The sequence below is a fragment of the Bos mutus genome, chromosome 21 (assembly GCF_027580195.1).
Source record: "Bos mutus isolate GX-2022 chromosome 21, NWIPB_WYAK_1.1, whole genome shotgun sequence".
Lineage (NCBI taxonomy): Eukaryota > Metazoa > Chordata > Mammalia > Artiodactyla > Bovidae > Bos > Bos mutus.
In genome coordinates, this window is record NC_091637.1 from 13,302,173 (window position 1) to 13,324,906 (window position 22,734).

At 48.5% G+C, this 22,734-nt stretch overlaps 2 protein-coding genes across 2 annotated transcripts in view; one reads left to right on the forward strand and one right to left on the reverse strand.

The window, feature by feature from the left end:
* LOC138984431 (uncharacterized) overlaps window positions 1-15,751 on the reverse strand; it is a 182,692-nt gene extending 166,941 nt beyond the window's left edge. Inside the window, exons 1-4 of the mRNA XM_070358735.1 lie at window positions 15,663-15,751; window positions 15,389-15,610; window positions 14,901-14,984; window positions 14,333-14,393 (exon numbers count right to left, since the gene is read on the reverse strand). Coding sequence (XP_070214836.1) covers window positions 14,333-14,393; window positions 14,901-14,984; window positions 15,389-15,610; window positions 15,663-15,751 — 456 coding nt within the window. The remainder of the gene's footprint in view (window positions 1-14,332; window positions 14,394-14,900; window positions 14,985-15,388; window positions 15,611-15,662) is intronic.
* Window positions 15,610-22,734, forward strand: part of RGMA (repulsive guidance molecule BMP co-receptor a) — a 49,889-nt gene continuing 42,764 nt past the window's right edge. Inside the window, exon 1 of the mRNA XM_070358733.1 lies at window positions 15,610-15,763. Within this exon, the coding sequence (XP_070214834.1) occupies window positions 15,750-15,763 (14 nt within the window). The 5' untranslated portion in view covers window positions 15,610-15,749. The remainder of the gene's footprint in view (window positions 15,764-22,734) is intronic.

The window sequence follows — 22,734 nt, forward strand, 5'->3', positions numbered from 1 at the left end:
CCAAGGAGCAAGCATCATTTAATTTCATGGCTGCAGTCACCATCTGCAATATTTTGGAGCCCCCCAAAATAAAGTCTGTCACTGTTTCTACTTTTTCCCCATCTATTTGCTATGAAGTGATGGGACCGGATGCCATGATCTTAGTTTTCTGAATGTTGAGGTTTAAGCCAACTTTTTCACTCTGCTCTTTCACTTTCATCAAGAGGCTCTTTAGTTCTTCTTTGCTTTCTGCCATAAGGGTTTCCAGAGTTGGACCATTTTAAATTCTTACCAGCAACGGATGAATGATACAATTTGCCCACATCATCACCAGCATTTGATGTTGTCACTATTTTTTTATTTTAGCTACTCTGAATGGTGTGTAGTGGTGTCTCAGGGTGATTGCATTTCTCTTATGACTACTCATATTGACCTTCCTCACCTGGTGAATTGTTAAGCACCAGGGTGGTATGGCAAATAGGCAGTTTTGAAAGGTTTTTGTGGAAGTGGTTTCTATTGAACCTGACAAGGACCACTGCTGGCCTGAGCCAGGCCAGGAGCGTCAAGAGACAGAGATGGGTGGAGTAGGGGGTTACAGAGGAGCTTTAGGAAGCAAAGTTGGCCAAATATGGCCAGGGGCGAAACAGGTCATGGCATCACTGAAAGAGAGGGAGGAATCCAGGGTAACTTCTAGGTTTCTAACTCAGATGGAGAAAAATTCAATCTGGAAATGAGTTTTGCCTGCCAGATATCCATGTAGCCCAAAGCATCTGGATATGAGCGCTAAAAGTCAGGGTCCAATCTGGGCTGAAGATACAGAATTGGAAACTCGGCGACCCCTCATCACTAAGATTACTGCGGGGAGGGGGCTGATGTTTTAAACGCTCTTCTACTGGGTTCCCTGTAGGCCACGTCCCCAGGTATCTGGGGCGCTGCCGGGGCCCCTGAAGACAAGCATTTTGCATACCACGTGACACGCCTCACGCACCTGAGTTTTTAACTTGTATTAATTTATAGGTTCGGCTATGATTTCACACATTCATTAACGAATTTTTATTTATAGATTTTTTTGTCCCAGTATGAGTACTTTTCAACCACATAATAAAAGTGCTAAACCCGTGTGAAAGCGTGCAAAATGTTTAATCACTGAGAAGTGCCCATGACTTCCGGCCAGTTGGTCTTCCCAGGGTCAAGGGGTCTGGGCTCCAAAATACTGGCTTTCGGGTCCCCTGGGCATTCTTTTCCTGAAGGCAATCTGCCACCTGCTCTCCTTCCGGGGGGACTCCCCCCCGCCCCGCCGCACCCACCACCGCTCTTCTCGCCCGCCCCCAATTCCTCCGCGGGGAACAGGTGGCTCTTTGAACTCGAGAATCCCTCTCCCCAGCTGCCCGCTCGCGGAAAGCCACAGGCCCGAGGAAGGGCAGATCCCTTCCGAGCTGTGCCTGGACCACCTCAGGGGAGCTCTCCGCTGGGCCCTGCCCTGGTTGGTGGGTGGAGAGGGGACGACCCGCTCCGCACTAGTGCTGCCCGGCGCCTCTCCTTCCGAGCTTCCACCCAGCTGCAAGCTCTCCTTCGCAACTTTTAAGAAGATTTTTTTTAAATTACATTTCCCAAGCCCTTCTCATCTCCAAGTGGACAACACCCACACACCCTCTACCCCTACCCCCACCCCCAGGTACGCAGTAAGATAGCAAGGTAAGCCCCCAGGATGAGTAGAAATGCAAACCAAGCGGTCTCGGTGGGGACTCGGCGCCAGAGACCGAGCCTATTCATTTGTAAGCCAGCTCTGGGGAGCGGGGCAGTCAGGGCCCCAAAACACATTGACGGTGGGTTCCAGTTTGCCTCTGGCATCTCATAAGGTTGCTGCTTAAACCTGATTCCAACGAAATGGAGGTTATCCTTGGGAGGGAGGGAAGGATGGAGAGAGAGAAAGGCGAGCTGGTCCTGTCCTGTTACCGAATCGCAATCACTGATCCTTCGAGACACAGAAGGCATAGGTCAAATCCAAGATCTTACTGCAGATCGCACGCGGAGTGGGGCGAGGATTGTTCTCTCAGGAATAGGAGACTGCCTTCTAGTCGCCTAATCATACCTCCAAAGTCTCCCGCCCTGAGAATTAGCATGGATGCAGTCACCGACAGCGATAAGGGGGCCCCACCTCCTGCCATGGCTCTGCATCCATGTAACTGATCATGCATATTTGCGGCTCTGGACCAAAAGCTCCTCCACGCATTTTTCATTTTTTTTCTCCAACAATAGGGGAAATCATGAAGCTTTCTTTTTACTTACCTTTAGCCTCTTGCTTTATTTTTGGAGTTTTCTAAATTAAAAATTCAATGTCCAGACCCTGGTTATTTAAAAACAAGCAAGTTAACTTTGGCTGCATAAACTGGCCCCCTAAATAATTTCCCTGGAGGCCCCGAGGTTCCTAAAATGAATCCATCTGAGGAAGTCAGGAGATGGGGAGGAAGAGGAGAGAATTAGTAGTGGAGAAGATGTTGCCTGCATGTTGCCTCAGTTTGCTTTCCAGAATCTTCTCAAGCCTATGATCAGAGGACCTTCCTTGGTGCCAAGGTAACTTCTCTCCTGGGCTGAGTATGCCCACCCCCACCACAGTTGTACCAGCCCTGTGGTGTAGGCGAGGCTCCCCTGTTCTTGGTAGCACAGCCTCCTCCTTGGGGTGGTGCCAGAGGAGCCCCAGTTCCCACTGTGGGTAAAGAAACGCCTTCTTAGCATTTGAAGGGAGTTGGCATCATTCTTCTGGGGCTCACTGAAAAAAGTGTAGCAAGCTTCCCCTTTAGACAGAACGCCTGCGTACGTGCTAAGTCACTTTGGTCATGTCCCACTCTTTGTGACCCCGTGCACTGCAGCCCACCAGGCTCCTCTGCTCATGGGATTCTTCAGGCAGAATACTGGAGTAGGTTGCCATGCCCTCCTCCAGGGGCTCTTCCCCACCCAGGGATGGAACACTGGTCTCTTGGGTCTCCTGCATGGGCAGGTGGGTTCTTTACCACTAGTGCCACTCGGGGAGCCCTAAGACAGAACACATACCACAGTTACATGGAAAGCTCGCCACTGAAAGCAGCGGATCCAGTGATTTGGGGAGCTCACAGATATCAGAAAAAAAAGGGGAGGAGGGGAAACAAATATGTATTTGCTAACTTTTTATTTTATCAAGAAAGGGTTTTTTTGTGGTTTTTTTTTTTGACTGAAGTATTGTTGATTTACAGTACTATGTCTGTTTCAGGTATATAGCAAAGTGATTCAGTTATATATTTTTTCAGATTATTTTCCATAATAGGATATTACAAGATATTATTTTATTCCCTGTGTTATGTAGTAAATCCTGGTTTTATATCTATTTTATATATAGTAGTGTGTATCTGTCAATCCCCCTTCCTAATTTATCTCTCCCCTGCCTTGCTTTCCCCTTTGGTAACCACAAGTTTGTTTTCTATGTCTGTGTGTCTGTTACTGTTCTCTAATAGATTCATTTGCACTTTTTAGGTTCCACATATAAGTGATATCATATAATATTTGTCTTTCTCTTACTTCACTCTAGGTCTAGCCATGTTGCTGAAAATGGCAAGGTTTCATCTTTTCTGATGGCTGAGTAATATTCCATGATATGTATGTGTGTGTGTGTATACAAATATATGTATATCAGTTCAATTCAGTTCAGTTCAGTCACTCAGTTGTGTCCGACTCTTTGCGACCCCATGGACTGCAGCATGCCAGGCCTCCCTGCCCATCACCAACTCCCAAAGTTTACTCAAACTCATGTCCATTGAGTCAGTGATGCCATCCAACCATCTCATCCTCTGTCGTCCGCTTCTCCTCCTGCCCTCAATCTTTCCCAGGATCGGGGTCTTTTCAAATGAGTCAGCTCTTTGCATCAGGTGGCCAAAGTATTGGAGTTTCAGCTTCAACATCAGTCCTTCCAATGAACACCCAGGACTGATCTCCTTTAGGATGGACTGGTTGGATCTCCTTGCAGTCCAAGGGACTCTCAAGACTCTTCTCCAAACTCTCAAGAGTCTTCTCTAACACCACAGTTCAAAAGCATCAATTCTTCGACACTCAGGTTTTTCCAACTCTCACATCCATATATAACTACTGGAAAAACCATAGACTTGACTAGACGGACCTTTGTTGGCAAAGTAATGTCCCTGCTTTTTAATATGCTGTCTAGGTTGGTCATAATTTTCCTTCCATACACACACACACACACACACACATCTCTCATGGAATGTGTGTGTGTGTGTGTGTGTGTATACACACAGTCCATAGGGTCACCTTTGGACGGTAGCCCTCCAGGCTCCTCTGTCCATGGGATTCTAGAGGCAAGAATACTGGAGTGGGTTGCCATGCTCTCCTCCAGGGGATCTTCCCAATCCAGGGATTGATCCTGAGTCTCCAATGTCTCCCGCGTCTCCCGCATTGGCAGATGGGTTCTTTACCACTAGCACCACCTGGGAAGGCCTTACTTTACATTGAACCTCAAAAACATGTGCATCCAGGGGAAATCCCTGACAGTCCTGCGGGAAGGACTCTGCACTTCCAATGCAGGGGGTGCAGGTTTGATCCCTGGGAGGGGAACTGAGATCCCACATGCCCTAAGGCATGGCCAAAACATAAAATAAACCTTTAAAAAAAAGCGTATCCTTTGATTCTGTTATCTCACAAATGTGTTCCAGGAAATAATGGAGAATGTGCAGACTTTATGTTCAGTAAATATCCAACAGTAGGAAGTGGTTTAAATCAGTTATGGTCTGTGTAATGGAAGAATAGACGTTTAAATGATATGGGCTTTGTGTTGAAATAGACAGTGGTTCAAATTTTATTGTTTTAAAAGAGCTACAAACAATAAGCATACTTTTTTGTTTAGTTCAGTTCAGTTCAGTCACTCAGTCGTGTCCGACTCTTTTCAACCCCATGAATCGCAGCACACCAGGCCTCCCTGTCCATTATCACCAGCTCCCAGAGTTCACTCAAACTCATGTCCATCGAGTCAGTGATGCCATCCAGCCATCTCATCCTCTGTCGTCCCCTTCTCCTCCTGCCCCCAATCCCTCCCAGCATCAGTCTTTTCCAATGAGTCAACTCTTCACATCAGGTGGCCAAAGTACTGGAGTTTCAGCTTTAGCATCATTCCTTCCAAAGAAATCCCAGGGCTGATCTCCTTCACAATGGACTGGTTGGATGTCCTTGCAGTCCAAGGGACTCTCAAGAGTCTTCTCCAACACCACAGTTCAAAAGCATCAATTCTTTGGCACTCAGCCTTCTTCACAGTCCAACTCTCACATCCATACATGACCACAGGAAAAACCATAGCCTTGACTAGACGAACCTTTGTTAGCAAAGTAATGTCTCTGCTTTTGAATATGCTATCTAGGTTGGTCATAACTTTCCTTCCAAGGAGTAAGCGTCTTTTAATTTCATGGCTGCAGTCAGCATCTGCAGTGATTTTGGAGCCCAAAAATAAAGTCTGACACTGTTTCCACTGTTTCCCCATCTATTTCCCATGAAGTGATGGGACCAGATGCCATGATCTTCATTTTCTGAATATTGAGCTTTAAGCCAACTTTTTCACTCTCCACTTTCACTTTCATCAAGAGGCTTTTGAGTTCCTCTTCACTTTCTGTCATAAGGGTGGTGTCATCTGCATATATGAGGTTATTGATATTTCTTCCGGCAATCTTGATTCCAGCTTGTGATTCTTCCAGTCCAGCGTCTCTCATGATGTACTCTGCATATAAGTTAAATAAACAGGGTGACAATATACAGCCTTGACGTACTCCTTTTCCTATTTGGAACCAGTCTGTTGATCCATGTCCAGTTCTAACTGTTGCTTCCTGACCTGCATATAGGTTTCTCAAGAGGCAGGTCAGGTGATCTGGTATTCCCATCTCTTTCAGAATTTTCCACAGTTAATTGTGATCCACACAGTCAAAGGCTTTGGCATAGTCAATAAAGCAGAAATAGATGTTTTTCTGGAACTCTCTTGCTTTTTTGATGATCCAGCGGATGTTGGCAATTTGATCTCTGTTTCCTCTGCCTTTTCTAAAACCAGCTTGAACATCAGGAAGTTCACGGTTCACATATTGCTGAAGCCCAACTTGGAGAATTTTGAGCATTACTTTACCAGCGTGTGAGATGAATGCAATTGTGCAGTAGTTTGAGCATTCTTTGGCATTGCCTTTCTTTGGGATTGGAATGAAAACTGACCTTTCCCAGTCCTGTGGCCACTGCTGAGTTTTCCAAATTTGCTGTCATATTGAGGGCAGCACTTTCACAGCATCATCTTTAAGGATTTGAAATAACTCAACTGGAATTCCATCACCTCCACTAGCTTTGTTCGTAGTGATGCTTTCTAAGGCCCACTTGACTTCACATTCCAGGATGTCTGGCTCTAGGTGAGTGATCATACCATCGTGATTATCTGGGTCGTGAAGATCTTTTTTGTACAGTTCTTCCTTGTATTCTTGCCACCTCTTCTTAATATCTTCTGCTTCTATTAGGTCCATACCATTTCTGTCCTTTATCGAGCCCATCTTTGCATGAAATATTCCCTTGGTATCTTTAATTTTCTTGAAGAGATCTCTAGTCTTTCCCATTCTGTTGTTTTCCTCTATTTCTTTGCATTGATCGCTGAGGAAGGCTTTCTTATCTCTTCTTGCTATTCTTTGGAACTCTGCATTCAGATGCTTATATCTTTCCTTTTCTCCTTTGCTTTTCGCTTCTCTTCTTTTCACAGCTATTTGTAAGGCCTCCCCAGACAGTCATTTTTCTTTTTTGCATTTCTTTTCCATGGGGATGGTCTTGATCCCTGTCTCCTGTTCAGTGTCACGAATCTCAGTCCATAGTTCATCAGGCACTCTGTCTATCAGATCTAGTCCCTTAAATCTATTTATCACTTCCATTGTATAATCATAAGGGATTTGATTTAGGTCATACCTGAATGGTCTACTGGTTTTCCCTACTTTCTTCAATTTCAGTCTGAATTTGGCGATAAGGAGTTCATGATCTGAGCCACAGTCAGCTCCGGGTCTTGTTTTTGTTGACTGTATAGAGCTTCTCCATCTTTGGCTGCAAAGAATATAATCAATCTGATTTCGGTGTTGACCATCTGGTGATGTCCATGTGTAGAGTCTTCTCTTGTGTTGTTGGACGAGGGTTTGCTTACTCATTGTTTTATTCAACAAATATTACTAAACAATTAAAGATCAAGATAGTTCCTTGCTCTTATATTACATTACATTTACTGGGGTGACAGAGTCTGGGGATTGGATAGCAATGAATAAATTAGTGAGAAAACTATCAATTGTGATAACTGCTATCAAGAGAATTAAAGTTGGTGACTTAATTAATGGGCTTCACTGGTGGCTCAAACGTTAAAGAATTCACCTGCAATGCAGAAGACCTAAGCTCGATCCCGGAGTCAAGAAGATCCCCTGGAGAACGAAATGGCTACCCACTCCAATATTCTTGCCTGGACAATCCCATGGACAGAGGAGCCTGGCAGGCTACAGTCTCTAGGGTCTCAAAGAGTGGGACATGCAGGACTTAATAAATGATGTTTCTGGCATTTTATACTGAGCTCTGAATAACAAAGAAGAGGAAGTGATGAGAGCACCCCAGGCACAGAAAACAGCTAATGCAAAGAAGGCCCTGGGGCAGAAGCAAGCTTTAGATGACTTGAATGGCTACAGCTGGGCCCTGCAGCTGAAGCAAAGTGTAAGAGGGCAGAGCAGTAGATGAGGTCAAAGACAGAGCAGGAGCTGGGTCTTGTGGGTTTGGTAAACCAGGGTAAGGAGCTGGGATTTGATTCTGTGTGCTGTGGGAAAGACATTGCAGGTCTCAAACAGGAGACACAATCTCGTTACTGTAGCTACACTTTACTCTGACTGCTGTGTGAGAATGGATTTGAATGCATGAGCAGAGGCAGAGAGCCTAGTCACGGGCTGCTGTGTTGGTTCAGCCAAGGCGTGAGGGTGGCCTGGACTAGGCTAGGAGGTGGAGAGGGAGAAAGTAGGTGCCGTCAGGACTGATTTTGGAGTTAGTACCAACAGGACTTGCTAATCGATGGCTGACTCCTGGAATTTCCCTCTTTCCTCCTGTTCCCATCAAATGCTTCCAGCTCTAATTCTGATCCTTTTCTACCAAGGTTCATGTATACTTCCTGCATTTGGGTTCTGTGGGATAACTTGGACCATAAACTAAATCTCCCTTTCCTCAAATCTAGCTCAAGCTGGTTTTCATTCCCTGCAACCTTGACTGAGGCCATCGAGCAATAAGAGGGGCACAGCAGTGGAAATAAGCAAAACTCTGAGAGATAAGGCAGCCTGTCCAATTAGGAACAGCAGAGCGAGGATTCAAACCCAGGTATTTGGAGCCCACAGCCAACACTTCCTTCTCTGTGCCATGTGCCAGACTGACATGGTGCTGCTAGCTGTTCACCAAATACCGCCAGTTGTCCACCAAAACTGAAGCTCCCTTGTTCCGTGGAAACAGAACAGCTGCCTAACTATATTAATTTCCCAGCCTCCCTTGCAGCTCGGAGTGGACCTGTGACTTCATCCAGTGGCACATTAGGAGAAATGATGATGCAAGCAGAAACCATTTATTTATGGCTTTGATTGTGCAAGTCACCAAAAGGCTCTGGGGGGCATGGAACAATGACTTGAAAATAACCTGAATCCCAGAATGCGCACATGGAGTCTGAAGCGCCCACCAGGACTGTGCGAGAAAACATATATAAATTTTATTCTTTAAGTCATATTATTGTTCAGTCTCTTGATTACAGAACTCCAGCCTTAGCCTAACTGATCTATATGTTTTTGAATGCCAGTGGCCTCTTCTGTTAAAAAATAATTTAACCCCATAAACAGTACCTCCAGACAATGGGAGATCCTTGAGGGTCCCTACTCCAATCTGTGTCTGAATTTTTCTTTTTTGTGGACTAGATTCAATACCTGGTGTGCTCTCAGGAGTGCCTTTAAAACCCAGTTTGGGTTGGAAAACAAAATCAACAAGACCTCCACGCATGAGGTAGAATTTCTTTTTCTTTTTTTTTTTAATGTACTATTGTTTATTTGTAAAAATATTTGAATTAAGTGTTGTATTCCTTGTTCTTTTTAAATGCTTAACAATTGATAACGCAAAGTTTAAAATCATGAAAGTGTTAGTCGCTCAGTCGTGTCCAACTCTTTGGGATCCCATGGGCTGTAGCCCACCAGGCTCCTCTGTCCATGGAGTTCTCCAGGCAAGAGTGCTGGAGTGGGTTGCCATTCCCTTCTCTAGGGGATCTTCCCGACCCAGGGATTGAACCTGGGTCTCCTACACTGGCAGGCAGATTCTTTACCATCTGAGCCACCAGGGACGCCCCAAATCATGAAATCTAATATTAATTCAGCTGGAAAAGAAATAGATTTTTAAATTAAGTTTATTCCAGGAGGGCCAGGTTCTGGGAGGGTCAAGAGATCTGGCTTTCACATGTTAATGAATCATTTTACTGAAGATGTTGGTGAGTTAGTCAGGGAGCAAGGTGAAAACCCCAGTTGATCAATGAGAATTTATTTATATCAGTCAAGGAGCTCCTCTCCAAAGGATCCAAATGTGAACACCATCCTAAGAGCCACAGGGATGGCTGTGACTCAGTTACATCCTGGGAAGCACATCTGAATATTTAAAGGAACCCAGCAATCTGGCTGCCCTTCCCCTTGGTTCACAAACTAACAAAGACTTCCAAAACCTACCAGAACAACATCCCATCAGCAGATCTTGCTCGGTGAACATCGAGTGCATGTGGCTGGAGTGATAGCACTACATATTTCTCCACCAGCCTTGGCAGTGCTGCCAAAAGTAGGGCCCAAGCTTGCTCTGTGGAGTTGTGGGCACTGACGTTTCCAGCTTAAACCTGAGCAGGAGAGGTGGAGGAGGATGGTCGGGAAAATGGGACACATTCTTAGTGGGAAATGCACTGTCTGGGGACTTGGACATGGATTCAGATCCTGACTATACCACGTGCTCATTCACTCATTGACTTCTCTGAATCTCAGTTGTTGATAAAATAAGAATATCTGCACCGTCTCAGAGGGTTGCTATGACAAAAAGCTATGACAAACCTAGACAGTGTATTAAAAGGCAGAGACATCACTTCACCGAGAAAGATCTCCTCAGTCAAGGCTACGGTCTTCCCAGTGGTCATGTTTGGATGTGACACTTGTTGGACCATAAAGAAGGCTGAGCGCCAAAGAACTGATGCTTTTGAACTGTGGTGCTGGAGAAGACTCTTGAGTCCCTTGGACAACAAGAAGATACAACCAGTCAATCCTAAAGCATATCAACCCTGAGTGTGCATTGGAAGGACTGATGCTGAAGATGAAGCTCCAATACTTTGGCCACCTGATGCAAAGAACTGACTCACTGGAAAAGACCCTGATGTTGGGAAAGACTGAAAGTTGGAGAAGGGGACAACAGAGGACGAGATGGTTGGATGGCATCACCGACTCAGTAGACATGGGTTTGAGCAAACTCCAGGAGATAGTGAAGGGCAGGGAAGCTTGATGTGCTGCAGTCCATGGGGTTGCAAAGAGTCAGACACGACTTTGCAACTGAACAAAAGAGAGCACTATGAGGAGGAAGGAAGCATCTATAACACAGAATGTTCTGGCACAGTCAGCATTCAGTAAACAATAGCAAAACCAAACCCAAACTGATCCTGCCTTGAGACAAAGAAATTGGCAAGCCTTGCCCTTCTGGCCATGTCACCATGAGGAGCTGCAGTGCCAGCTGCTCCCCACTTCCCCCATTTCTGAACTGTCAAAAATAGGCTTCTGTGGATGCTGTTGTGGGGTGGGTGGCTATGCTCGCCCACCACATTCCAGCTGTTCTCCTGCAGCTGTGGCTGCCTGAACCCTCCAGCTCTCCTCCTGGCTAAATCAGTCAGAAAAGCCTGCTTTTTCCACCACCTTATTCCATTGTCCCAAGGCATGAAACGACAGTAAAGAGAGGTTTTGTTTTCTTTCTATTCCTGAGCTGATGGTGTTTGCTTACCTAACCAAAGAAAGAAAAAACAACCTTTATTTTGCCTTACTTTGGTCCTGACAGCGGTGGCTGAGACGGTAAAGAATCTGCCTGCAATGCAGGAGACCGGGGTTTGATCCCTGGGTCAGGAAAAGGAAACGGTTGCCCACATCAGTATTCTTTCCTGGAGAATTCCATGGACAGAGGAACCTGGCGGGCTATAGTCCTTGGGATCGCAGAGTCGGACACGACTGAGTGACTAACACACCATCAGGCAGCAGTGACTGGCCTGTGGGGAGAAAAGCTGCAGAGGAACAATGAACTAACTAGGGCTGCTTTTCTTACAGTGAGCGCAAGCACTGGGTTTTAGTTTAAACTTACGTACCTGCTGTCAAATATGGAAAACTAAGTGATTTTCTCTATGGAATTTTGGGGCTCCCCCCCATGCAAAGACAATGGTGATTGGCCCAATCGCCATCTACCCCCTCCCAAGTTTCTCATAACTTCCCAGTCTCTGTAATGAGAACTCACCCCATCTGACACCGACCTTGATACTCCTCTGTCATCCACTTCTGCAAAGCATTTGTGTCTTCTACAGCTCTGTACCTCCCAGTACAGTCTTAGCACCCTGGGTCATGCTCCCGACAATAATGTGTCAAGATTCACAGACTCTTCTGGGTGGTTGCCCAACTCTTATCTCTCCAAACCATCTTTCATTGACCTGCCTAAAGTGAAGCTTCACTTTTGTTATTTCTCTACTCAGTAACCTTCGTGGTTTCCTATTAGCCCTTCTGCAGCTGAGCTTCCCTACATGGTGGCCCTAACCTCCTTCTCCATCACATCTCTATTCCAGCCCATAAATTCCAACTAGACTTAACCATTCCTTATTGAACTTCCCACATTTTGCTATCTCCAGGACTTTATTCATGGGGCTCCCCCCAACCCTCCGCCTGGAACACTCTCCCTGCTCCCCTAACATCCAGACTAAAATCAAGTCCACCCATCAGAGACCATCTCCAATGACACCTCTTCCATAAAGACTTGTTCCCAATCCTTCCAACCAGTGATGAACCTACCTTCTAAATCCTATGACACTGTCCACCCCTTACCTTGTAGTGTCAACTCCAGAGAGTCTATAGCGACTTATGAGCAGCAGTCTGGTTGGAAGGGAAGGCCAGAGTCTGGCCTTAAAGCTGCATTTGCACAAACACTCTGTGTCACTATAATTATATGAGGACAGAAGCTGATGAAATGAGAAATGGAGCTGCTGAGGCTCCGCCCCCCGCAAACCCCAGCTACTGAGACTTCACTGCTCCGCCATCCTTTCTCCTGCTGGACTGCAAGTGTCTTACGGGCAGAGGCTGTGTTCCTCAAATAAGTGCCTGCTGCAGGGTCCAGCACAGAGCCAGCTGTAGAATAACTGCTTGACACAAAACGCACTGGGTTTATTAGAGCAGGCAATGCCTCTGGGATGCAACCCACCCCGTGCCGCTTCTTCAGGTCTATGCCAAATGAATTAAGTCCTCAGCATCCACTTCCTCCTTGTGTCTCACTGAAGCCAGGTGTGGGACAGCCAGTCCCTCTCTCTTTAAGAGGCTCCTATGACAGCTCCTGACCTGCTTCTCCTTTAAGCTTCACTTTTACTTTTGAACCTGAATTTACCCGGAAAATCATGATGGAGTGGTACTCAATCCAAAGTGACAGTCAAGGTGCCAGCCCTCAGTGGAGAGTCATGCCAGTTCACTTCACACTGCTTTGCCAGCTGGGAAGAAGCCTTAATCAGTTTCATTGGGAATTTACTTTCAGAGGGTGCGCTCTTTCCTACAGGTGCCACCGCTCACCAGAAACAGCTCCGTGCTCCACACCCCAGTAACACAGGGCTCCCTGCACTGGGGGGTGGCGCCTCCACCCAAAGGCACCAGCCTGATCAGCCTCACCCACACGGCACACTTCCCAGCAGACTAAGGCTCACTGTGGAAACCAGAAGCTTGTGCAAGGGACTTGGGTTGAGCATCCAGGGCTGTACCTATCCCTTGAAAACGAGAGAAAAGAAAAAAGTAGCCGAGAAGGGGTGAAAACCACACCCCTCTCATTTTCCTCTATAAATGTAAAGCCAGATTTTAACCTCTCCCAGCAACTCTGTACACGGAACAAGAGAGAAACTTACAGATATTAGTCTCAGGCTGCATTAGACCTTCACTCCCCTCTCCACCCCTTTTTTCATAATGGCTTTAATTTTTTTTAAACTCTTGGACCCAGGTTAGCCCATTTCCTGTTCATCTTTTTTAAGGAATTCAGATCCTTTGCAGTAAAGAAAGACAAGCATTCCCTGGAACTTGATATCAGGAGTGTTTTAGATGGTTGGTTGAGAGCATGTACATTTGTTCAGTTGCACCCTAAACACACCCCATGGCCTCATTTAAGTCTGACTGCTCGTGTGTGCATTGCGACTGCCTTTGCCTGGTTCCAACTTAATCAAGCACTGTAATGAGTAACATTCATATTCGTTGTTGCCTCCATAGGAGCCGGTGCTCATCAAGGTAAATAGCAGCTAGCTGTCTCCACGACCTTTGGTTAAGCTGAGGATTGTCTGTCCTCATCTAGACAGTGAAGTGTTTGTCCCCCAAGAAGGGAAAACCCTGCTGGGTCCTTTCCAAAGGTTTCATTTTAAAATGTTTCCACTTACAGATCTTTGTAAAAATGACAAGGGAGTTGGACAAGCAATAAGAAATTGTCTATTTGGGTGATAGTGATTCAGAGATTCTTGTGGCATGCCTGTCAAGTGCTAGGCACTGTAGTAAATGCTGGGGATGCAATGAGGACCCCAGTGGTCCAGACTCCTGCCCTCAGTGTGCTTACAGTCTGATGGGAGGACACACTATGTAAGGGTCATGCTGACCAGTGCATAACTGCGAAGTGAGATCACTATTAGGAAGGGAAACATGTGGTGCTGGAATAGCCATCCCTAAGGAGGAGAGGTTAGAGCTGAGTTGAAAGACAGAGGAAGGAAGAAATCAGTTTTCACCAACTGTTAGGGCTGGATCTCTCCCCCTCCGGCTCCCTCTCCCAACATCTAGCACAACTCCTCTATTTATAGGTGAGGAAACTGAGGCCCAGCAAAGCTAAAACTCTTGCCCAAGGTCAGAGCTAATTATAGAAACCAGCGATCCCAACACCCAATCTCTTCCTGCTAAATCACATGGATTTTATTTATATCCCAGCTATAGACTATCTCAATGCCAATAAAACACAGAACATAGAGTTCAAACCACATCCCTCAGGACCACAAGCATAAACAACGATCACGTTTTAATGTAGATAATACCTTTTTATTTTGCAAATCCAAAGAGGTCTCATCACATCCAAATCCAAAGACAGCTTGTTTTCTGTTAAAAAAAAAAAAACCAACAACACCAAGGGCATCACCCCGTCTGAAATGCTCTGGCCAATTTCTCCAGCCGCGCAACGCTAACAGGGGCGTGAGCTGTGTGCTCCGGCTGACTTCAGGGCCCAGCTGCAGTTTCAGATTTTGCGGGCGATGGGGTGGCTCCTTGTGTGTCACTGCAGGGATCCGGATCTTTCTCCGGATTCCGGAAGCCTCTGGGGAATTTATCGCAGCTGAAGTGGCCGTGTTCTCGCCAGTGTGTGCGTGCGCCGCGCGGTGAAACATTTCTTTTGAAAAGCCCGTGAGAATCCACTTGCAATCCGCGCGTGTGCGGGTAAAAGGGCAGAGCAAGGAGGAGAAAGACCCGCAGCGGAGCACACCCCGACCCGAGGTGACCGCTGGGGAGCGGCTGCAAGGTGGAGGGGACGTAATATAGTCGTCTTTATTCTCTAGATATGCCTCAGCTTTGTACGCAACAATGTATTCGTGCATTACACATTTAACATACGTGTGTTGGTTTTCCAACAGAAGAGTCCTAAACATCTCAGTCTGCAACAAAGGTGTGTCTCTGGAGACAGCAGCGGCATTTCTCCTGGAAGCGAAGGTCTATTCCAGAAACCTCAGAGCAACTGCCCCCGACCCCGCCCCGGTCCCTGACCCTTGGACCACCTTGGAAAGGATGATGGAAACGTGCTCTCCCGGGCATCCTAGAGGGAGATTAGGAAACTTGGAGGCGCCTCGAGGGTCGCCGCACTTGTCGCCCGCTCCCCCCTGACCCGGGCGCGGTTTAGGGAAGTCTCCATTTGCAGCGTGCGCACCCCCAGCCCACCCCTCAACCGGTGCTGATGCGGGAAGGTGCGGCCGCGGAGGACAGGGCAATCTGAGTCCGCACCTCCGCCTCCTCTCCCGCCCCCTCCCCGCCGGCCCCGCCCGCCTCGCCCCCCGCCCGCGCCCTGGGCGCCCGGCCCACCCTCTCCCCTCCGCGCGCAAACGAACCTCGCGACGCCGAGCGCTCGGCGGCGGCGGCGGCGGCGGCGGGCGGGGGCCGGGCGAGGGAGGGGGCTGGCCCGAGCAGCCCGACTCGGCAGTTGTCTCCCGAGCGCCGGCTGCGCCTCCCGAGCCTCTGGGCTGGGGAAGCACTCGCGGTTCGCTCTCGGGCCGGCTCCTCCAGGCGCTCGCAGGCATGCAGCCCGGGAGCAGGCGGCGCGCCCCGGGCCGCTGCTGAAACGGCCGGGGTGGCGGGGACCAGCGCCTGCCGAGCCCCTCCCACCTTGCCCCGGGGCCGAGAGCGGCGCCCCGGCACCCCCTCTTCTCCCGCCGCCCGGCCAGCGCCACCCCCCGCGGGCTGCAGGGGCTCATGCAGCCGCCAAGGTAAGCGCGCGCCGGGAGCCTGACCAACCCGGCTCTGACAGCCCCGAGGCGCCGCCGCCGCCACTTGCCCGGGCCACCGCACCGCTTTGGTTCCCCACCTCTCCCCCCGCTCCAACCCTGCGTCTCATCTTGCTTTCATCTTGCCCAGATTTGGAGCTTTGCTGCGACTCGATCGCTTGAGCTCTTGGCAGCAGTAAAGTTTTTGTGGTTTGGTATTTGTTCTTTTTTTTTCCCTAAAATGCTCTTCCTCGGCAGCCCGCAGCGCGCGCGGTTGGGCACACCCGGCGACCGTCTGTACCACTGTGCGCGTGCTGGGAGCTCCGTTTCTCCCGCGCTGCCACCTCCTCCTCGGGCGGCCCTTCCGATCGGCCCGCGGGGCCTGAGACCGAGCGGGCCACCCGGCCGTCCCGCCGTGAGCCTTCACTGGCCGGACTCGCCCGGGCCGCGTACCCCTGCCCTGCGCCAGGCTACCTAGTTAGAGCCGCGGCTCGAGTGCCGGCCCCGGGGGCATCGACGCTGCGCTCCGTGTGGGCTCGGGTCCGAGTGGTCCCTTGCCTGGAAGGGCAGGTGCGCAGGAAGATGAGGGGCTTGGGCTGAGTGCTTAAGGAGTAGGATCCCGGGGGGCCCTGGTGTTCCTAAGCGGACAGGTGGACCCGGCGAGCTCCGAGCAGAGAAGGCTCCGCGCGTGGTTCGAGCCGTGGCCCATCCCAGCGGAAGCGCTGGGGCAGGGGAACAGGTGTACCCAGGGGGAGGGCCGATGAAGGGGGCGCCCCCGTGCAATTCTTGATTGCAGCCTGTTAATGTGATTGCGTTAGATTTGCTCGGACGTAGAGTCAATTCCCCCAGATTTAGGTTTTTTTTTTTTTTTTTTTTTTCTGATGGGAGCCTGCAAGCTGCTATTATGTGATGTGGTTTCGGAAGGCGTCGGATTGTATTTATTTTTATAAATCGGGTGTCTTGCGGACGGATTAGGGGACATCGCGCCATCTAGCGGAAATGATGAGCAGCGCGTTTCTTTTAGGCGTCGAAGTTGAATGTTCTCAAAGTGGGAGACTCGGGGCGTCTCTCTGGGCGGCAGGAGCTAACCCAGGGACGAGTTTTCCCCGCTGTATTTATTTACCTTCCGGCTGAGCTGAAGCGCAGCGGCGACAGAGCTCCGCGCGCCCAGCTCACGGGTCAGAATTGCAGGTCGCACTGAGTGTGGCAGGCTTTCACCTGGAGAAGATCCATCACCTTCTCCTTCTGGCTTTAGGGTCCTCTCTCACAAGCACAGGGCTTCCCAGGTGGCTCAGTAGTAAAGAATCCACCTGCCAACGCTGGAGGCGCAGGAGACATGAGTTCCATCCCTAGGTGGGCAAGATCCCCTGGAGGAGGAAATGGCAACCCACTTCAGTATTGTTGCCTGGACAATTCCCTGGACAGAGGAGCCTGGCGAGCTAGAGTACCTGGGGTTGCAAAGCGTGGGACATGACTTGGCGACTGAGCACACAGCACAGACATGACCTAGAATGTCACCAGAGTGAGCCTGCGCATGTTCTCTGGACACGTGTCGCAGAAATTGGCAAAACCTGTGCACAGACTGTGATCTTCTCCTGTGCATCACAGACATGAATGATTTGTCAGGGGAGTCTTGAGCCCTAACCCCCTAGAAAAGAAGTGGGCTGTGCTCTGGAGGGCAGCTGAAGGAGAACTGGAAAAGAGTCTGGCACAAATCCATCCAGGAGAGGTATAATATACAAAAATGGCTTTTTTTTTTTTTTTTTTTGCCCAGAGACTTCCTGCTGTTCCACTACCAGGGCAGGCAACAAGCAGGCCTCCCTTATAAGGGACACGATCGCCAATTAGCAACTGGGGCAGACTTTGTTGGATGGCAAACAGAGCGGACAAAGGCTGTGGGTGGGGCACCCACACAGCCAGGCGGGCTCCACCGTCTGCCGGAGCCTGGTTTTTGCTGCCACCTTCCAGGGCAGATGATATTAGCAATGCGCTGGACTCTCCCTGTTCTGAAGAGTCAGCTGGTTCCTTGTAGAGCGGTGTGGTGCTCTCCTTGTGGGAAGGGTCCTTGCCCCCTCGAGAGCCTCTGAGCTGTGGTGGTGGTGAGGGAGGTCCCCAGCATCCTTTTTTCAATAACCCTGCTCCCACCCTTTCCCTCTCAGGTGGCAGACAGGGGCCTATGCTCTGAGCAAACATTCCAAACGAGAGGCGGCTTCTCCGCCCACTCCCCACGCTATCGCAAACTGTGTCCCCCTTTGCGGGTGTTTAGTTAATAACTAGATTTAGGACAAAAAGGGTCTTGCCGTAACCTGGCATCTTATTCAAAGAGGGCTTCTGTGATCTTCGCTAGGAAACCTCTGTCTGCTTTCTCTCCTTCCAAGCGTCTCTGAGGCCTGATTCAATCCCTCCCCAGTGTGTGTAATAATACACAGCGGAGGATGAGAAGCCCCTAGTTCACATGCCCCTTGACTTGGCTGTTAAACCAGCCCGTGGGGGCCAGATAGAGGAGTCCTTAGGTGAGGAGATACGAAACAAAATGATTAGGCACGGAGCGTTCCTAACACAGGGATGGGGCGGCGGGGTCTCAAGTCACTCTCACAGTGATGCTGGCTGCTTCTAGGGATGCGGTCAGGAAGAGGTACTGGCATTTCCGCCTCTCAAAACTGATGCCTAGCGAGGTGGAGAGGTGGAGCCAAGGTTCTGCAAGTTTAAAGGGCTTTTTTCCCTTCAGCCTTGCTACCAAGCGAATTAAACTCAAGCACTTGCTTTTGCCAAGTGTGGCCCCCAAATTAAGTCATGTCTTAGAGGGGTACTCTCTCCCAAAGTCTGCCGCCCAGGAAGAGAGGCAGGATATACCCAAATGAAACTGAGCTTGAACAGAGTGCAGGCTTATTGCCACCTCTTCCGTGAAACGAAAGGGCACCCCTCCTTAAAGATCACTGTTCTAGAATTTGACTTATAACATCAACTGTAAGTTCACCCAACTTTTAAGTGTCTGCAGTATCCTTGTGGCTCTCCAGGAGAATGGCTTTGCTTTTCAAACAACATTCATTATTCATTCAACAAACTTAACAGAGACTTAACTTGAAGAGGGGAGATCCAGCCTTTCAGATGACAGGCCTCTCCTTTCCTCCTTTTGACTGAGTGACAGTTTCAGCCTGCCTTCCCTTAGCAACGTTGCTCTGAAGAGCGATGAACAGGACGGTGGAAAAAATTTAAGGACTGCCTTGCCCAAGTGTGCAGACAAAGTCAGTCAGAAGTCAGTTTCCTTGGTGAAAAAATGAACATCTTTTAAAAGGATGACAGTTTCTTAGCCAGATCTGACCCATAAGGACAAAATGCGATATCACATTAGAGCCTAAGGATCAGGAGGCAAGAATGCCCACTGAGGTGTGAAACTTTATAATTCTAAGGGCTGGAGGAAAAAAATTTTGTGATTTGGGCAGAAATTGGGAAAAAAATGCCAAATGCAAATATCTTACAGCCCCCTTTGAAAGATTTAAGAATTTGTCTCTGTGGCTTAGAGGGTAAAGAATCTGCCCACAATGTGAGAGACTCAGGTTTGATCCCTGGATTGGCAAGATCCCCTGGAGAAGGGAATGACTGCCCACTCCAGTATTCTTTCCTGGAGAATTCCATGGACAGAGGAGCCTGAGGGGTCTACAGTCCGCAGGGTCACAGAGAGTCGGACATGATTAAATAGCTGACAGTTTCATCAATTCTGCAGCCGTTTTGGAGAAGGAAATGACAACCCATTCCAGTATTCTTGCCTGGATAATCCCATGGACAGAGGAGCCTGGTGGGCTCCAGTCCATGGAGTTGCAAGAGTCGGACATGACTTAGCAACTAAACCACCACCAAAAGATTAAAAGTCACTGCTACTAGACAAACATAAATGCATGCTACATACCTTATAAAATTATTATATCCAGATTTACTACAGTAAAGAATGAAAGTGCTGCAGACACTGTTTATGCAGAAAACTATGATAAAATTGCCAGTTGAGTTTACTTTTCTTTTTTCGATTGTTTTGTTTAAAGCAACACTCCAAGATGAAGAGCTTTCAGGAATCAGGATCCTGGGTTTGTCAGTCTGAAAATCTGGCAGAAACTTGAAAACAAAAGATTCCGTCAACAATCTGGTAAAACAGCCAAGTCTTTTAGATTCTGTGTCCTTCACAGGACACGCAGCGGGATGAGCGTATATGAGTACCAGTGCCCTACAGCTTGTTCACTTCTAGCTCACTAGGGCGTCTTCTGGGCTTCCCAGGTGGTACTAGTGGTAAAGAAGCCACCTGTCAATGCAGGAGACAAAAGAGACTGGAGTTCAATCCCTGGGTTGGGACGATCTCCTGGGGGAGGGCATGGTAACCCACTCCTGTATTCTTGCCTGGAGAATCCCACGGACAGAGTAGCCTGGCGGGCCGCAGTCCCTGGAGTTGCAAATAGTGGGAACACGACTGAGCGACTGAGCACGCCTGCACGCATAGGAACAAATCCGCTGGGCTGCTGAGGGTTTAGCTAAGCTACCCCGTGGTATCGCTGCCTCCGCATCTGTTTTGTTTGGTCAGGAGGCCTGAGGGGAGCTTAAACTGACACCAGCCCCCTCATGCAAGTGCATGCCCTAAATAACAGCCAGGGGTCATGGTCATGATCCACAGTCTCTCCTTCTCCCCAGGACCCACCGCTTGTGCCCCGCTTAGCTGAGACCCCCTTCAGGGTCACCAGAAGCCCACATTTTTGGTTTGAATTGACCAATCTGGCCTTAGGTCAGGAACCCCAGCACCCTCTACCCACGGCCCCTAAAGGCGTGTGGCCTGAGTCCTGTCTCTCTGTTCGCCCTTGGCCGTGACCTCCCTGTGTGGCCCCCTGAGGTACACCAGGTCCGTCCTGCAGGACCTGTGAGTGGCCCACGTCCTTATTTCAGTTTGTCCCATGGTCTACAGGTGAACTGTGGCTTCCCACCCGGCAGCCGGTGCTCCACCGACAGTGGAAACCCTGCGTCAGAGTGGGGATTTGACAGGTCCTCGCACAAAAGCACGTGGGGATGCAAGTTTCATTCACAGAGTTGTAACAGCTACCAGGTTTCCTCAAAACAATGGGTACCTTGAAGAGAGTGAGAATTCATGTTTGTTTGGAAGTTTGGGTACATAACTTTCATTTGTGTGCTGTGCTGTGCTTAGTCACTCAGTCGTGTCCGACCCTTTGCGACCCCATGGACTGTAGCCCACCAGGTTCCTCTGTCCATGGGATTCTCCATGGAAGAGCACTGGAGTGGGTTGCCATGCCCTCCTCCAGGGGATCTTCCCAGTCCAGGGATCAAACCCAGGTCTCCCTTATTGCAGGTGGATTCTTTACCGTCTGAGCCACATTTAATTCAATATCCTTTATGGAAAAGAGGTAAAATATAAATAATAAATAGATTTTTAATACAACTGTGTTTTCTCACATGGGCTTCCATTTATGCAAGCACAAAGAAATACAGAGCTTATAGGAGTTCCCGGGTGGTCTTGTGGTTAGGATCTGGCATTTTCACTGCTGTGGTCCAGGTTCAATCCCTGGTCAAGGAACTGAGATCCTGCAACCTTCGTGGTGTGGCCAAAATTTAAAAATGGAAACTGTAGAGCTTGAGGACTGGCTTACCTGTAGACGTGAGGAGGTCCGTAATCGCTTCCCACAGGTCCAGACCTGCTAATAACCCCTCACTGCTAGGTTTGGTAGGTCATTTCTGCCACAGAACAAGGAGTTCATGGGAGCTTGTGTCCTTGGGTATCTCAAGGTCATATGGTAAGGAAAAGCTTGACACGACCCTCTTCAGACATGTGGTGAGGTTGTACATTGCTTTGATTTTTCTCTGCTGAGAGCATTTTGATAGAGGAGATTCCTAAACTCCAAGCATCTGGTTTCTTCATGAGCAAATAGATGCTATTGGCAGAGTCTGCTGACTTCAGGGGTGCATTGCTAGGGAACGTATTGCTCCCTACATGTACACACCTGGGCCAAGAGTCAATGAGGGTAAAGCAAACCCAAGCCAAGATGACACCGAAACCGAACCAAGATGGCATCCAAGTCTTCCCGTTCTGGGTCAGTGACCAATTTCTAGATGGAAGCCCATCTGATTTTGAATTTAAGACAGACTCTGAATGGCTTGAAGTCTGAAGGGACTCCAATGAATTGATATGGTAGATAGCATTCCCTAAACATCTTTTTGTGTAATATTTACCTGTCGGTCAGAGGCTGTCAGCTTCCCAGGTGGCTCAAGTGGTAAAGAACCCTCCTGCCAATGCAGGCGATGCAGCCAGGAGATGAGGGTTCAATCCCTGGATCAGGAAAGATCCCCTGGAGGAATAAATGGCAACCCACTCCAGTATTCTTGCCTGGAGAATTCCATGGACAGAGGAGCCTGGCGGGCAACAGTCCAAAGGGTCTCAAAGAATCAGACACGACTTAGCAACGGAGCATAACACACAGAGGCTCTTAAGCCCAGGTAAGTGCTCTATGAAAACTCAATGAAAACTTGACCTAAAAATACCTAAAAGAAAGAAAAAAAAATTCTCTATTTCAACTTCCTAAGTTTTTGTGGGGATACAGTAGGGGAGATGGTTCAGGAAATTTTTTCTTTTCTTAAAATATTTTAATATCTTTGTTTATGGAAAACAGTATATCTCTAAACATATGCACATCTCTAATCATGAGCCATCATTATATATATGGAGCATATTATTTGACTAACAGGAAAAAGTAAACCCTGGTGAGAATGAGAAATAACTATGATTTGGTGGGAAATACACTGGACTTGGCCCCACAAGACCTGGGTTTGAACCTCTCCCTGCCATTTATATTCTCAGTGACCTTGGACAAGTCACTTAATCTCCCTGAGTCTCAGTCTCCTCATTTTGACACAGCTGTGTCCATCACTTTGTTGAAATGACCCTACAGTTACGTGAGAGACTTTGTCTTATAGTGGTTGCTCAACAA